Below are 16,691 nucleotides of genomic sequence, written 5' to 3'. Positions count from 1 at the left end.
TTGGGTTCTTGTTTATTTACTAATATATGCCATTGATTAGTGTGGAATTGAGGATGATGGTTTTGACGTTTTAACAGACTCCAAGATCCACTGTCTTTTCCCTTCTTGACCCAACCACTTCCTCTTATTCTTGTCCTCTTTTAACTAAGCCATTATCCACTAATTAATAAATAATAATAATAAATTTTAGTTTGTTTAAAACAATATATATGAGATACATTGATAAGATCATCAGATGAGTGAAGTACATGGCTCGTATCATCATCTTTTCTCATGTGGCAGTACAAATATACAAAATAAGTGATGATGGAGAGATCAGTTATGGATCGTCATCATGTGGAGTAACTAATACAGGTACTGATGGAAGAATCACAATAGGTCTTCCATGAACATTGAACTCTGCAAGCATGGAAGCATGTGTTGGTTGGTAGCACCCACCGTTTCCGGTCAAGTCCAATCGCTGTAATTTACCTGAACAATATCACAGATGATTAAGTTAGGATTAGGAATATATTTGTATCTCACTTTTATTGTTGTTGCTCAACCAAAGACAATAGAGTGACAGAAAACCTAACACTTCCTTTCTTTCACATAACAACATGATTCATAACCAGAAAATTAGTTTCAGGACAAAATAACATCAATAATTGAATATGGATTTAATACAAGAGAAATTCTATGGAGCTAAAACCTTAAACAAAAGGCAATTAAGTGCTGGGTTTGGGAAAGATAAAAAGTGGAAATTTAGAGATCGTTTCATAGTTACATATGATGGGGGTGTATAAACTTGGGATGCGAAACCAAATGGAAGACAATAAAATCAACTTTAAAAGAAAAAAACACAACATGGAATTTGATGACTACCTGTGGAAAGTTGCAGAACAGAACATATAGCCACCAGTGATTCTGAAGGCATAAAGTTATAACCAGCATTGAGTGTAACAAGTTCTGGAGATCGTGAAATAAGTTTTGAGACAAAACTTGCAGCTTCTATTCCTCCACGATTTTTACTGTAAAAATTTATGAACATATCAGTTCCCATTACAATGCTTCACACATACAGAAGAACTTCAATCATAATACAAACCTAATGTTTATTTCCATTAGTTTTACTTTCTCTGGTAATTCCTTGCTTAGTTCCAGGAAGCCAGATGATCCAAGTTCAATATCTTCAATACTGAGAACTCTAAGACAAGATTCACCCAACAATTCTGCCAATGGTATTGCTACTTCACTGGAATAAAAATATTGACAAAGAAGAATGAAAGAAAGAATTAATCCTCCAAAACACAGAAAACTAAGGAACACATATTAACGTTTTGCCAAAACAGAGAGATATTTACCTTCCAAGGTCATTATTGGCAATTGAAAAACTTTCAAATGCTTCAATTGTGAAAGGCTTCTTAACAGTTCACTCACTCCATTGCAAGAAAGGTTACAATTCTCTATCTTCAAATCAAACAATAAAAGGTCTCTTTCCAAGATCTCCTCAAAATAGGGAACTAAATTCCTGAAACATTTCAATCACGTCAAGTAAGAACATTGGCCTATCAACATACAAAAGTTTCAGAAACATGTACTACCAAACTGGCTAACTGACCTTATTCCATTATCTTCAATAGGATTATCACTGATATCCAAACGCTCCAACTTAGGCATGTGAAGAAGGCAGTGTTTAAGACTACTTATGTCTTCCTTCTGTAGGTTATTTCCTCTGATGTAAGAAATAGCAACCTTGTCATCTCTGTGGTTTTAATATCCTCTAAAAATTATTCATTTCTAAGTATCTAAGGTAAAGAAAGGTATACATGTTAGCCAACCGTGTCATATATCTGTACAGAGGCTAAATCTGTAGAAGAACTTGGTGAACATGTGGATTTCAACCAGGGGATCATGCTAGGGACCAGTAAAGAAATTAAACATGCAGAGAAGCCCAATGGATACATAGATATTCTGGTTGGCTATCACATATTGTATTTTAATATAGTCAAACAACAACTACAATGACATCAGTAACATCAGTAACAATGAGCAAATGGAAGGGAAAACCAAATATATCTACTTGATACCTTAGATTAAGCACCTGTAATGACCACAATGAATTTCCTATCACTGAAGAAGAAGGAATGCTGCTTGAGAACTTCCCAGTGAAACTAGAAAGCCAACCTGAAATCTGCAAGGATATTCAATCATTTCTCTTGTTATAGCTTAATATTGACAAATAAGCTCATCAAGTGCATGCACAACTCACATTGTTTTCAGATAGGTCAAGAATAGAAAGACCAGAAGAAACACCAAGAAGGGTATCAAAAACCAACTTCGCAAAGTTTGGGCCCAAGTGATTGTCACAAAGGTTTAGCGAGTGTAAAGACCTGAGATGAGAAACCATGCAAGTTTACAGTAAAATTGTATTGTTGTTAATGGAGAAAATGTTTTGAAAAAAGAGGATGCGGCCTTGTTAGTTTTGGCCTCGTATCACTTCACTATATATATACATGAAAAATAAGGGTTTACAATAATAGAAACTGCCTAAAATATTCAGGAGACGTCCTCCTAGAACTCTAACAAGCACTATACAGACTTTCATTTCTATTTATAATATAATGCTTCATCCTTATATTCCTCAGCTAGAGAAACTTATACCAAGTATAGAACTCTTTAACAGTTATTGTGAGCACGTTAACAGTTATTGTGAGCACGTTAACAGTTATTGTGAGCACTTTAACAGTCCGACCCTCATGAGATGTCCTCCTAGAACTCAAACATTTACAACTAGAGATTTTACTGCCGAGACTTATCTTTTTTTTTCTTTTTTTTTATCGGTAAAGATAGAGATGTATTATATGTATAATAAGAGAATACAAATATTATATATATAATAACTTAATAAGAGAATACAAAGCAATAGGATGAGATACCAGATATAGGGACCACATTAATTATCTGCTCTTCTTGAGTCCCTTACCGGGGACATGAAGAGCTCATGACCTCTATTTGTTTGGAAACTAACATCTGTTTGACCAAGCTAGGGTACTTTAAGTGAAAACAAAAAATTATAAACGAGAACTGAGTTTATGCCAACATGGATTCATGACATGGAAATTGGCAATTATCTGCAATATGGATTTGGTAACATGTGGCAAGTATGTAACATAGAACCTTTGGATCCATACAAACAGTTTCCGGAATGATATTCCACTGTTCATTACTTACACTGCAGTTGTATTCCAACAGAATGCTTTACGGCTTTAGTAAAGAGAATAATGCTTTTACACAATTTCCAATGACCGCAAAATTTTGAACCATGTAGTACAAGAAAACAACTCTTTTCATAAGAAAAAGTTACAAGAATAATTACTTTTCAACTAAAACACTGAAGTCATTCAACTCTAAACTGGAAAAGGTTTGTTTTGAAGTGTGCTATGAAGAAGATGGGGTGGATTAAAATCACAAGTTAATCAAGAAATAACTGCAATAAAATAGTAGCATATTTACCTTCCTGATGATAGAAAAGATAGAAATCCAGAAGGCAATGAAACTTCATGGTTCTCCAGAATGTGTGATGCTTTGACAGAGAAGTTTTTAATCCCATGTGTTAGAAGGCCCCTTGTGGATAGAGAATCACAAATTGCATGCCAAGCACTTGAAGGAAGCTTGCAATATATGAAGTCTAGTACTGACAATGTTTCACTATTCTGTCTCAGAAGATTGCACACTCCGTTAACCTGTGATATTGCATATAGAAACTCATAAATCACAAGCATGAAATGAAACTTGAGAAAATTATCAACTTCGTCTAGTTTTACTATTAGAAATTATGTGATTTCTAGATGCAGGCAACTGATTGGAGTTCCATTTCACATTCAGGCGTTCTGGTTTTCTATTCTCATTGTTTCTTATTATCATTCAGTTGAGCATAAACAATATGTAATCAGAAGATATTGTTGGTTATACCCTATTATAACAGTTACTAATGAATGCATTGGTAGCATATGTTCAGCTGTCTACTATGCAATTAAAGGGTAACTAGGCACTGGAGGTGAGTCTGGAGGTCTATGCGGACACTAGACACCCCTAGGACCGAGCCTAGGGAGACATTAGCACAAGATGCTTGATTGAGCCTAGAGCCTAGAGCCAGGTAACTGAGCCAGTGAGCCTTTGACTGCATAAGTACAAATACAGAAGAAGATGATATCCTTGCATATGTACAGATACAGAACAAGAAGATATCCTTACATGCTCTTGCGACTTTATCCTGCGTAGAACCAAACTATGCAACTTGCTGCCCTTCAATAAATCCTGAAATGAAATGATAGGGATGTTAGCAATGGAACTGCATGGGCTGCAAATATAAAGTGGATTTTCACAAATAACGTATTTAAGCTCTCCTTCCTGCATTTTAACTTTGAGACATCTGCAGGTCACCATTCTCACCCATAATCACATCACTCAATACAGATTATCCCAATATCAGAAATGACATAGAGTGGCTATTTTGCTGTTATTCTTGTTGCTATGTCATGCCTTCTCGAGTTCCTCATTCATGATAGTAATACTTTTCTCATTATCCAAATTAATGCTGTTGCCCGCAATCATAAAGTGACAGTGGTATGTGATGGCACCAAGAATGTTATATGTGATGACTTTCTGTTTAAAATAAAAAGGCTAGTTTTAGGTGAAGGATGTTATCCCTGAAGGCACAGAGATTAAAAAAAAAATTGGGGAGCAAATTTGCAAAAAGAATATGACGAAAGACCTTAGAAAGTACAGGAAGAAAATGGTTTTGGAAGCTTAGTAAACTTGAAGAACATATAAAAGCTTCAGACAGTAGTGCTGAGAAAGATGTCAAGACTGAGGGCTTCACCAAGAATAAGTTGCGAGACGAAAAGAAAATGACTCTGGGCATCAATAGTGAGGTTCACACGTTGGAATCACATATTCAATCCGAAAAACAATTGAGCAATTGTTTACTAGCAACAGGCCCTGCTTAGCTCTTAGTGGGAGCCACCTATATATATGAGGACCCTCAATATATTCATATTTATGTCTTTTTATAACTTTCATATTGTATGTCTGACCTAACTGACCAACTGATATTGGACTCTAATTAACCCCTTTTTTTTTCCATTTTTACAGGTTAATTAATACTAGAAAAAAAGTAAAACAAATATGCATCATAAAAGTCACATCAAATTAAAAGTACACCCTATTTCTTGTAGACCGGACAGATCGCCAACCAAAACATTTGTATGTAAGGTTAGGTAGTCCTTTATGACACAACGATGTTTGCATTTTGTTATTGTGTAATAGATGTTACTTACGCATGTTTCTGAAACACAAAGGACATTTTGAAGTCTTAGACATCTGCATAAAGGAAACAAACACACAACTCATTGATTGTTAAGATATACAACATATGCATAAGTAAAGAAATAAAGTGATAGTAATCATTATGGAATTAAAATATTCTGCGGCTTGACATCTACGTGCACACAAAAAAAAATAAGGATATTTGCAAACTCATTTTCTTCCGGTGAATGGATTTCCAATGGTTTTTTCAGGAGTTCTAGTAGCATTTTAGCATGATCTAGGTACAAGACTATCAGTCTATCATCAAATAAACATTCAAAATTGGGGGAAATACCACTCAGGGGTTAGTAGAGATGATACCAGAGTATATCATTCTTATTTTGTATGAAACATAGTTTTGTGAGAGAAAGTGGTCTCCTATACTTCTTTAAGGTGGGATCTGACCTCAAAATCATTATTGTTACAAGTAAGGTACATCCTGTTGCTGGAGAGAAAGAATTGAAGATTTGCCTAGGTCCTAAGGTCAGAATGTGCATGCCTCTGGTAGATCTAAGTCAGAGTGGTAGTTAACAATATGTGATGCCCAGTCGCCCGCCAAATAAAAGATTAACTTTAGGAAGAATGTGTTCATGCATCCTTAGACAATTGAACAAGACATATTTAAAAGACAAACAATATCAAAATGAGTAGTACATCACAATAAAATATAAATAAATAAATACCTGGCATAGCACACATATTCTTGACAATGATAATGCAGTTTCGAGTAATCACAGGTTGAGCCACACATGCACATCTTATGACCAATACCCTCCATAATACTGCCTGTAGAAAATCAAATATGATGATCAGATTTCCTTCACTTTCAGCACACTATGGCAACACAAACAAGCACTTTGATGACTAAATTATCATATTATCGTTTGCTGATGATTATCAAAGTAGTTTTTCTATATAAATATATAAGGCCTAAAAAAAAGTGCATAATAGTCCCCTAAAAAAATCAATGTTACTTGTACTTCTGATAAGATCCTTGAATCGAATTTTACACTTTGTGCAACTTATCATACGACATCAATCCTAACAGAAAAATGATACCACTATCGAACAAACTCAGCATTGCCACGATCCACATTCCAAATTATACATAAATCTGAAGAAACATCACAACAAACTACCTAAATAACTCCGAGAGTGGATGTTTTACAAATTGTTTGTATGCTTTGTATAGATCTTAAGATGTTCACCATTCATTTCGCAAAAGAGCGGAAAGTTGACAGTAGACGGAAAAACCAGGTTCCCTGCAATAAGCAGTCAACCTAAGTATGCACAACATACTTTTAGGTTCCGTGGAGTCAGCAATAGAAGAGGTTGTTAATGTAGTTGCTTCTTGTTTTTCTTTCAACATCAAGATTGGATTGATGTTCAGTGTACCCTACCATTTGAAAGCATGCAAGACGAGTTTATATAGATTAATAAATTATGTACACTTCATCTTATAAATTGAATAAACTCAACTCCAGTTACTTTTAGCCCTAAACTAGTGGAAGATATTCACGACTGACTGAAATGATCCAGCATTCCTTGCAACCTTATCGTTTTGATTCCTATTGGTTGAAGGTATGCCTCCAGATTCCAGAATTAAATAAGTTTTTCAGCCATTAAGATGAACATATATACAGAAGTTCACATATTTTATAAGTCGAACAACTGAAATTGAACTCTAGAACTTTACAAAGTTACAACATGCTAAATGCAGAACCACTACCATCACAAGCAACAACAAAAACAAAGTATATGACCTTATTCTAGTATAGTTTTACCTGGAATTGCTATTTCACCAATACGTCCATCAAAAGAAGGGAGGACTGCTTTCTCTGACACATGATCCAAGCATCTGTTACAAATAAACAATCTTGTAAATAAGCTGAATTCGCACTGGACTTAATGAACCAGACCAATGCTCATTTCAATACATTTTTCATACTCTTGTAAATGTGATTCCCAGTACATCTGATGCCACTCAGAACTACAGCTCATTTGTTCAAATCCTACAACTCCTTGCGTCGTCAACTGATCCGCTGGATAAATCTGTCTCGCACGTTCAGGCCACCGCGATATTAAATAACCTCTTCCATGCCATATTGAAATCATCATCATATCTACAGAAACTCATACAATAGAGAGTTCACATGTAAAGATACAAGGATTGAATGATTGTTGCATGTTTGTAACTGAAACACAACTACGACACCTTCCACGTTTTCTCCCATTCTTAAATCCATCATTGCTTGGCCCATTGCAATGCGTAGACAACGACCTGTTCATAAAACGAATAGGAGCACAATAAACAAGATTGAATATAGGACTTCATCTACTCTATGTATTTGTAATATCATTCATTTTTGTAGATACCCTTAAAGCATAATTCTTTATTACAAGCTAAAAAGTTGAAAAAAAAAAACATAAAACATGTAACACTTGCCTATGTTTCTTCTACTAAATACATAAAAGAACATAAATTTAAGTAAGAAGAAGAAAACTAACGTGTGTTGTTGCAATTTGTGAAGACCCAATGCTGGTAATTTCGTAATTAAGCTATCAAACAGCTCTGAAGGAAGTTCAAATATGTTTTCCAAGTCATAATAATGATGATTACCTGAAACAAAAACAGAATGATGCTAATCATGATTAATATGGTAATTAGTGTAATGAGTATATGATTAGTTACCATTTATGATTTGAGTTGAAACTGCTTCAATGCACAAGGAAACCAGAGAGGGAACTTTCTCCATTATTTTATAGTGTTGGAGCTTTTTGTATTTTGAGGATGGAGAATTTTTCTGAAAATGTATTTTAGAGTGAAATGAAGCCCAGCCCAGCCCAATCCAGATTGAATAACTATGTTGGCCCAAGTCCGACAAATTATGGGCCCAGGGCCCGAGAGTTTGGACAGCTTTGCAAAGAGGACACAAAAATGTTTGTTGATCAGGTCATTTAAATTCTTTTGTCCCAACTCCCAAATTCGAAGTATTGTAATCTGATGAAAAAATATATATATCCATGTCTTACTGGTACAGTGGTACTTGCGAAATTCTATGATACATAAAACAAATTAGTTAATTTTTGCAAAGTTTTTTATTTGTATAAATTGATGTTTTTTTAAGGTTTTTTTTTTTTTATTTTTTCAAATATTTAGAGGGCTGACCCACACCAGTTACATGACTGAAGGCTCATCAACTCCGGAGGGTTGGGAGGGACACTAGCCCGAAGGCTTACGTTGCTTGAAGAGAACCTAGCCCGAAGGCTCTTGCCGATGTGCTATATTTTGAGTAGACTCAACCACCTCTACTTTGTCCATAAACACTTCGGCTTTTTAGCTCGAATTCCACCCTTACCGAAGGCTCTTGCCGATGTCCACCTAGATCATAACTTTGTCCATAAACACTTGTTTTCGTTCCTTGGTCCACCTATCATAGCAACACTCTTATCACTAGCTCCAAGACTCACCAGGCCCAAATACCCATCACATAATTGCACGAGAAGCTTTTATGTGTTTTTTTTAAGTTGATGTGCTGTTTTTCTACTATATAAACATATAAACCTTTGAGGGTAATAAAAGAGTTACAAAGTTGACTATGCTCTGGGGACTAAGGGTCGGGTTTGAATTTTGTGAGGCATGCTCGTTTTGTACATGGTTTATCACTACAAGAAGCAGAGAGACGTCACTGGGATAGTTCTCGTTGTTGAATGCATTGACAGCCTCACAGCCAACGTGTTACCATGGAAGGAAATAAAAACAAATTAACTTTTTCATTTTTTGCTGTCAATACGAACAATTACTTCTTAGCGAAAAATAAATATTAAAAAAATTAAATTGCCCCACTATGTCCAACATCTATTTCATGTGGAGCATGGAAATGGTTGTTCGGTGCATTAAATTAAAGGAAAAAAAAAAACATTTGCGAAAACTTGTGAAAAAAAGTATAGAATTTTTCTTTCCTGATGTTTTAGACTTTAGACGTACGTTTCCCCTGAAATATGTAACTGTAAATGCATTGACATATCATTTACCATGGACTTCTGCTAGTTAAATTTACATAAATGCAAGCACAAGACCATAGTGTCAGTTACAGGTTGTCAATTTAATGTCAAGGGAGTAAAGTATAGGCAAATATAAGTTGTATATGGTCCTTAACCAAAAAAAAAAGTTGCATATGGTCATGAGTACTTTAAGTTTCTAGTACCGGTGGAGAATTAATGGCCGGGAAACGAGTTGAATAGATTCCTCATAGTTTGGTTGTGAAAGGGAAGAACAACTGAACAACTGAACAAGTAGAGATGGTGTTGTAATTATGGTGTTTGTGCTTGCTTGGTTTGATTGATAGTTCATCCCTGTGTGTGGGGTTTGTTGTAGGAGTAGGTGGTGTTAAGTGAACCTCATAAAGCTTTACTGTATTTTTTACCATTTGAGAAAAAGCAAATCCAGCTTTGAGTTCATCTACTCACATTAAAATTTTATCCCCACAAGGTCACAAATTTATGCTATTCACATGGCTCCATATTCCTACTTTTATCCAAGTCTGACACCTTCATAAATAAGTCAGTTTCAAGCCTAGGCGAAATGTTAATTTTACGGGTCATAGATCTATGTTTTAGGTAGGCTCATCAGCTCATGCACAAATCTACCATAAGCAACGTAAAGTTCATACTCTGATTAACATTCAGTAAAATATATGGCTGTTTCCTCCATGAAAATCCTATAGCCCTCAAAATCCTATAAACGAACAATCGAACCATGCCTTCCTGCGCTACTGTGTTTGATACATTATTTAGATGAAAATAATTGCGTTTATGGTGATGTTCAAGTGACTCGCGTACAATATTTTTGTTAGTTCCTCTTTATTTAGGTATTAACATATTAGATTCTTCTATTGCCAGCGCACCCGCACACCCGATCACAGTCTTCATCAGTTTCGTTGTCATTATCACATTCAATGTTTTCTCCAAGACACATTTATTCATTGCCAATTTAATAGTAAATATGTGGATTTGCTGATAATGATTTTGAAAACTGAGTTTTGCTAAAGTTTTGAGAGGATAATGGAAGTCAATTTCAATGACTTGGCTAGAATCTGCCATCTCTGTCTTCCCAATATAGATAGAGTGGATTTTTTTAGTGATTATAAATGGCCTAGGAAATAAAGGCCTCGCAAATAAAGACCTCGCCTAACTTGAGCTGGTCCTGATTTTAGGTCAAATAGTTTGTTGCATTAGGCTTGGATTTTGTATAAAAATGTGGAGGTGACGTCAATGCACTCACGCATTGGTCGATGCATAACAAACAAAAATCTTGAAATCTTTGCACACAAGTAAGGATTCTTCAAGGCAAAAAAAAAAGTAAGGATTCGTTTTAGTAATCGATCTAGAGGGAAAATGTTACAGTACGTGATAATTACAACCAAGTGTTTCTTATTTGAAGTTGTATCGTATTGTTGTGCTTCTTAATGCAAAATAAACACGAGCATTGGGCCCTAACTAAAAAAGTGCGGTAGTTGACACCATATAAGTTTGTTAATTAGTGTGCTTGAGCAGTTGAGCTTGGATCTTATGAAATGTGAATAAGAAGTGTAGTTAACAACCTTTTTTTTTGCTTGAATGTACTTAACAAACTAAACTATTGTAGACCGTTAGTTCTTTTTCACGGTGCACTGTTAGAAACTTAAAAACTATTTAATTTATTTGTGAAAACGGTTTAGAACAACTAGGATATCACACTTACAAAATATTATCTAATCTAAAACATGCAATTGCACTAAGAATCACCACTTTAATTACATGTCAAATTTGTATATGTCCCAATCCAATTTGATATTTAGCATTCCAAGTTCCAACAAACAATTGGCAGTGTTTTGATATTGCACAAAACCATGTAAAATGACAAAATTCATGTACTTTTAGTGTAATCAAATCTTTGAAAGTCCATGCTTGCAGATTTGCAAAGGTCTTAAAATTTCGCCATAGAAAATAAAATTAAAAGATAAAATGGACAGATCATCCATACTTCATAGGATTCTGTCAGATCATCCATACCAATATACCATACCTGACCAAAACGTTGTTTTGTCCCCAACAGGTTTGTAATTTGCGCCCACAAGCACAATCCTTGGTGTGTTTTATCTTAAACAGTACCGATTCATGCTTATATCATTGGAAATGAACTTCTCTTTAGGTGTTGTAAATGCCATTGAATTATTTAAATTTTAGTCTCCTAGGACTACTTACATTCATTTGATCCTTTTTAAGGTACAAATTTAACCTCAGAAACAGAAATATCCTTCAGCAAAGCAAGTATGTTGTGCAAAGTGCAAACCAGTGCTAATAAAAGAGACAAGAATGATATTATGATTATTTAGCCTGATCTCATCCACAAAACTGTGTCGGAGGATTTGCAGCGCAGCCCTCCTCCGTCCTCTCCAGTGTAATTTCAACCCCATCATGCATGTATCTCATAAAGTCTCACAATTAGTACGTACATTTAATGGGAAAATCATGTCTCGGCAGAAAAGTACAATGCCAGTTGATTGCGACCCAAATCCCTATAGGGTTTATTTGCTCATTCAGCTTACAAATTGCTTAGCTTGCAACACAATTGGTTGTCCATAAGCTTGCATTGGCAGCTGTTGCAGAATGCCATTCAATATGGAAAAAAATCTGCCTATATATTTACAGCCAAAATTATACTCTCATGCATATGTGGCAGCCTAAAAATACAAGTCGAACAACCTCTTTATCTCATTCTCTCTCTCAAAAATAGATAAAAAAAAAAAAAAAAAAAAAAAAAAATCAATTAAGTTCAAAATAGTGTCACAACTCACAAGACCAAAATTGTTATATAAGGACGCTCCTCTAATCTTGCATATATTCAGTGTCAGACTTGGGTGTGGAGAAACTGCCAAACTGGAAACACATAGAACTGTTCTTAGAGTGTTTCCTATAACCAACCATCTAGCTATATTCAAACATCTATCTATCTTTCATGGCTAGCTCTTCAGCTCTTGTTGCTTCCATGGTACTTGTCCTACTTCTAGTGCTGAGCATTAATGTAGTTCATCAAGCTGAAGCTCGTGCATTTTTTGTATTTGGTGATTCACTCGTGGACAATGGCAACAACAATTACCTGGCCACCACTGCTCGCGCAGACGCATATCCTTACGGAATTGACTATCCAACTCACCGCGCCACTGGCCGCTTCTCAAATGGCTTCAACATCCCAGATCTCATTAGTAATATATCTCTACCCCTTGCCGTTTCTTCTTTTAGTTCTTTTGATTTAAACGTAAGAATTTGGATTGTATAACCTTTATAACAATTTATAGGAAATGAATATATGATAGAATTTGAAGTAAACATATTACGCTTTTGCATGAACTCTTTTCTTCTCTCTTTTTTGGTGGATGTTTTACACGGAAAATTTATTGTAAATGAAGTAATGAACAACTTCTAATGTTTTAGTTGGCCCTGTCTGTTGAGGCACTATATGCTAAAACTTCAATTTGTGCCCCGATTTGTTTTAAAATTAATCAAGTGGTCCAAATTTATGTCTATAACATATGTAGGGTAACATGTTTAACTGTTTATATGCTTGTCTAATTGTCTATAACTAACTGGATCAAAATTATGTACGTTGTAATGGAACAGGTCAGTCAATTGGTGCCGAATCCACATTGCCATATCTTAGCCCAGACCTCCGAGGACAGAGACTACTTGTTGGTGCCAACTTCGCCTCCGCTGGGATCGGTGTCCTCAATGACACTGGGATCCAATTTGTAAGCCAACTCTATCACATCCAAAATTTTAATCCCCAACAGTGATGGACCTTAATCGATTTAAATATTAATCGAAATGACTAATTTTATTGAATTAAATGCCTACAGATAAACATAATCAGGATAGGCAGGCAATTAGAGTACTTCCAACAGTATCAGCAAAGAGTAAGTGGGCTCATTGGAGCTGCTCAGACACAGAGACTAGTGAATCAAGCACTTGTTCTCATCACTTGTGGTGGAAATGACTTTGTTAACAACTATTTTTTGGTCCCGTTCTCGGCAAGATCTCGCCAGTTTGCTCTCCCAGACTACGTTCGCTTTGTCATTTCCGAATACAGAAAAGTTCTAGTCGTAAGTTGGTTATTCTAGTTACTATCATTTACTGCATTTTATACTTGCATTTAATTAGTGAAATTCATTAATTAAAGAACAACTTTCATGCATCCATGAGTAATTTGGGCGTCTTAAAAGTTTAGCACTTGTGTAAATCATATCAGCCTATCTTCTCCATCTATAGAAGTAGATGCAGTCCATAACGTACGCCAGAGGCAATGGATGGGTAGGAAACTGTGATACCATCATACCAAGAGTCTTAAAGTTCAGTTGTTTTAGTTGTTACTACTTCGTACTTACAAATTACAATAACGTGATTGGTTGGTGAGATATTCAATTCTTCCATGTGTGCATTGAAATCTTTACATAACCAATTAACCATGAATTAATGAGGTTGACAGAGCTTCATTTAATTGAAAAAAAATAAAATAATAGGGACCCTAAGGACCACAATAATTTTGTTTCCAGCAATACACACGCCGTGTCTCATGTTAGTAAGGGAGCACACAACGTGTTTATGTCTAGTCCATTCTGGTCTGTAATCCCAACAAACCATCTGATCTTTCATTTAAAAGATAGAATTTGATAGACCACCATCTGATGTTTGAGTTTGCATATATTTCCAGTACATTTGACCAGCATTGCACAACTAAGAATGCAAACGCTACACAGTAAGTAACGCAAAAGTGGCATCCACCCCATCTAAATAGGAGAAAATGACCCACCAACCATCTGTTCATTGTGCATGGAGATGCATCATGCATATAAGAAAGTACAGTATAATTTCAAACCTATATAGGGTTTTGTTTCAATCAGAGTAGTTAGGAACTTAGGATGACTGTCATAAGCAATTGACATTGCGAACTTGATAAATTATTGAGCACTACGTTTACTAGTATGTTCACCAAATGTACAACAAGAGCAAACAAATCTGAGGTCTGCTTTTCCACATAATTTTGTCCAATTTTATTACAAATTTAGAATTACTGTTGACTATATTCGACTCTTGGTTACTGTTTACAGAGGTTGTACAATCTCGGAGCCCGTAGAGTTCTTGTGACTGGAACTGGGCCAATGGGTTGTGTTCCTGCAGAACTAGCCCAAAGAAGTACAAATGGTGGTTGTTCAATTGAGCTACAAAGAGCTGCGGGACTGTTCAACCCCCAACTTGTACAAATGATAAACCAAATCAACAGTGAAATAGGCTCAGCTGTCTTCATTGCTGCCAATACCAACAATATGGCCTTGAACTTCGTCTCCAACCCTCAAGCATATGGTAAGTTGAGCGCTATAATGCCATCCAATAATAGTCTTGACAGTTTTTTTTTCTTACTAAGCTTCACTTTGCTTCTTCAATGTATATTGTTAGGCTTTGTTACTTCAAGGATAGCATGCTGTGGACAAGGGCCATATAATGGAATTGGACTATGCACGGCAGCTTCAAACTTGTGCCCCAACCGCGACATATATGCGTTTTGGGACCCATTCCATCCAAGTGAGAGAGCAAACAGGATCATTGTTCAACAAATCATGACTGGATCAAACAAGTACATGCACCCCATGAATCTCAGCACCATTTTGGCCTTGGACGCTAAGACCTAACTAATTCTTCCAGGAACCTTTAATATATTACTTTTTCAATGATCGCATTCTCTTCTAAAATTATTAGTGTACCAGCAAACACATGTTTTCCTTGATTGATCCCTCTAGTAAAATATATGTCTACATTTATGTTATGGGCAACAATTATCTCAATTTTGCTTACTTTGATTTTTAGATTTTATGTTATGGATCATTTTCATGAAATATGTTCTGAAGCCTTGGCAAAAGTATAAGAAGATGGGCATGTTTTCTCAATGGGCCATATATAGAAAACTTACAAAGTACAGAACTCCTTTGGGTAATCTAACTTCTAACCCAATGGATGTACAAAAGAGAAGCTATATACGAAAGTACAATTATGCTAATTTTTACGTGATTCCAGTTGAATATCCTGTGTACGATTGGATGGCTACAAAATATGGACGTTCTGATAATTAATGGGGATGTGTGGGTTCATAGAACCAAGGCCCAAAATATCGGTGATATATCCGATATATATTATATATATTGTTTTTTTAGTACACCGATTGTAGGGGAGCGATATCCTCATAGGGCATCGCTTTTCGCGGAGCATAAGCTTAACCGAAGATATCGACCTCAAGACAAACACGAGAACAAAGCCTTACTAGCGGACCTGCGTGTCGCGGCATAGATGAATGGCGACCTCAAGACCGACCGAAGAAGCATTTCGAGTAGGTGGTGCGATCGAAGATATCTCAAGTCACGAACACTTTGCCGGATCTGAGCGGCGAATAGAAACACACTCCACCAGGTGTAATGATTGCCAAGATCTTAGTGGTAATCTCAACACCGGAAATAGGGACTACCGCATCTACCCCCAATCATAACGGATCAATTCAACACTTTCATCCGCGATCTCCACCCTACATTTGTACAAAAGAATACCGTGTCGGAAGGATCTCCTCTCTCAAAACTCTATAAATACCACCTCTTTGGAACTTCGTCCGGACGATTCTTCTCTCCCCACAAAAGGAAAAAGCGAGAGAGAGATCGTAGGCGGTTAAGCTTCACGGCGACCTCGGTCACATCAAAATCCTAACCGCTTCCCGTTCTTCCCTAGTTGTAATTAGGAGAAGACCAAAACGCTCCTTTACATTGGCGCCGTCTGTGGTTTCGATTACTGGAGAGCCACTTGAGATCATCTCTAATTCTCCAGCCCACGAAGCATGGTTAGCATAGAAGCTCAAGTTCAGAACCTTGCTTTGCGGTTGGGAATAGCGAATGAGAGCATTTCCTTGCTCAGGGAGGAAAATGCTACCTTACGCGCTCAGGTGGATAGTTATCAGCAACAACAAGTCGGAAACGGAGCTGAACACAGCATCAATGACGTTAATCAGCAGCTTAACGAGTTGTCCAAAAGAATTGGCAGACCTCTGCGAAGAAAGACTTCGACCGCAGTTGTACACAAGATGCTTAAGGCGTATCGGCGCATCTCCGTTCACCGCAGAGGTCCTCGGCAAATCCTCTCCACCGCGACTTTATCCAGCCACGCTTTCATGTGCACGGCGGCAAACATTTCGCCCGGGTCGTATGTGGTCGGGCTATATTCAAAGTCGGCACTTTACATTTCGCCCGGAGTTCGATTATCTCCATCTG

The 16,691-nt window shown here is 36.4% G+C and overlaps 2 protein-coding genes across 2 annotated transcripts; one reads left to right on the top strand and one right to left on the bottom strand.

The window, feature by feature from the left end:
- Positions 1-190: 190 nt before the first annotated feature.
- LOC147506688 (RNI-like superfamily protein) lies at positions 191-8,156 on the bottom strand. Its single transcript, XM_086605816.1, is given in 17 exon segments — positions 191-471; positions 865-1,010; positions 1,088-1,234; positions 1,344-1,383; positions 1,386-1,510; positions 1,601-1,714; positions 2,070-2,173; positions 2,252-2,372; positions 3,496-3,725; positions 4,237-4,299; positions 5,322-5,364; positions 6,033-6,135; positions 7,134-7,207; positions 7,298-7,472; positions 7,560-7,630; positions 7,858-7,969; positions 8,042-8,156. Coding segments are annotated over 17 exon segments (1,884 nt in total). The 5' UTR covers positions 8,106-8,156; the 3' UTR covers positions 191-319.
- A 3,799-nt stretch (positions 8,157-11,955) lies between these two features.
- On the top strand, positions 11,956-15,215 carry LOC147506687 (GDSL esterase/lipase At5g33370-like). Its single transcript, XM_086558739.1, has 5 exons — positions 11,956-12,596; positions 13,012-13,139; positions 13,248-13,490; positions 14,496-14,748; positions 14,842-15,215. Exons 1-5 carry the CDS (start codon positions 12,350-12,352, stop codon positions 15,072-15,074), a joined length of 1,104 nt encoding a protein of 367 aa, XP_086414865.1. The 5' UTR covers positions 11,956-12,349; the 3' UTR covers positions 15,075-15,215.
- The last annotated feature ends 1,476 nt before the right edge of the window (positions 15,216-16,691 follow it).

Source organism: Coptis chinensis, chromosome 4 (assembly GCF_015680905.1).
Source record: "Coptis chinensis isolate HL-2020 chromosome 4, ASM1568090v1, whole genome shotgun sequence".
NCBI lineage: Eukaryota > Viridiplantae > Streptophyta > Magnoliopsida > Ranunculales > Ranunculaceae > Coptis > Coptis chinensis.
Note: the sequence above shows the minus strand (reverse complement) of the source record. Positions and strands in the feature narration are given on the sequence as shown.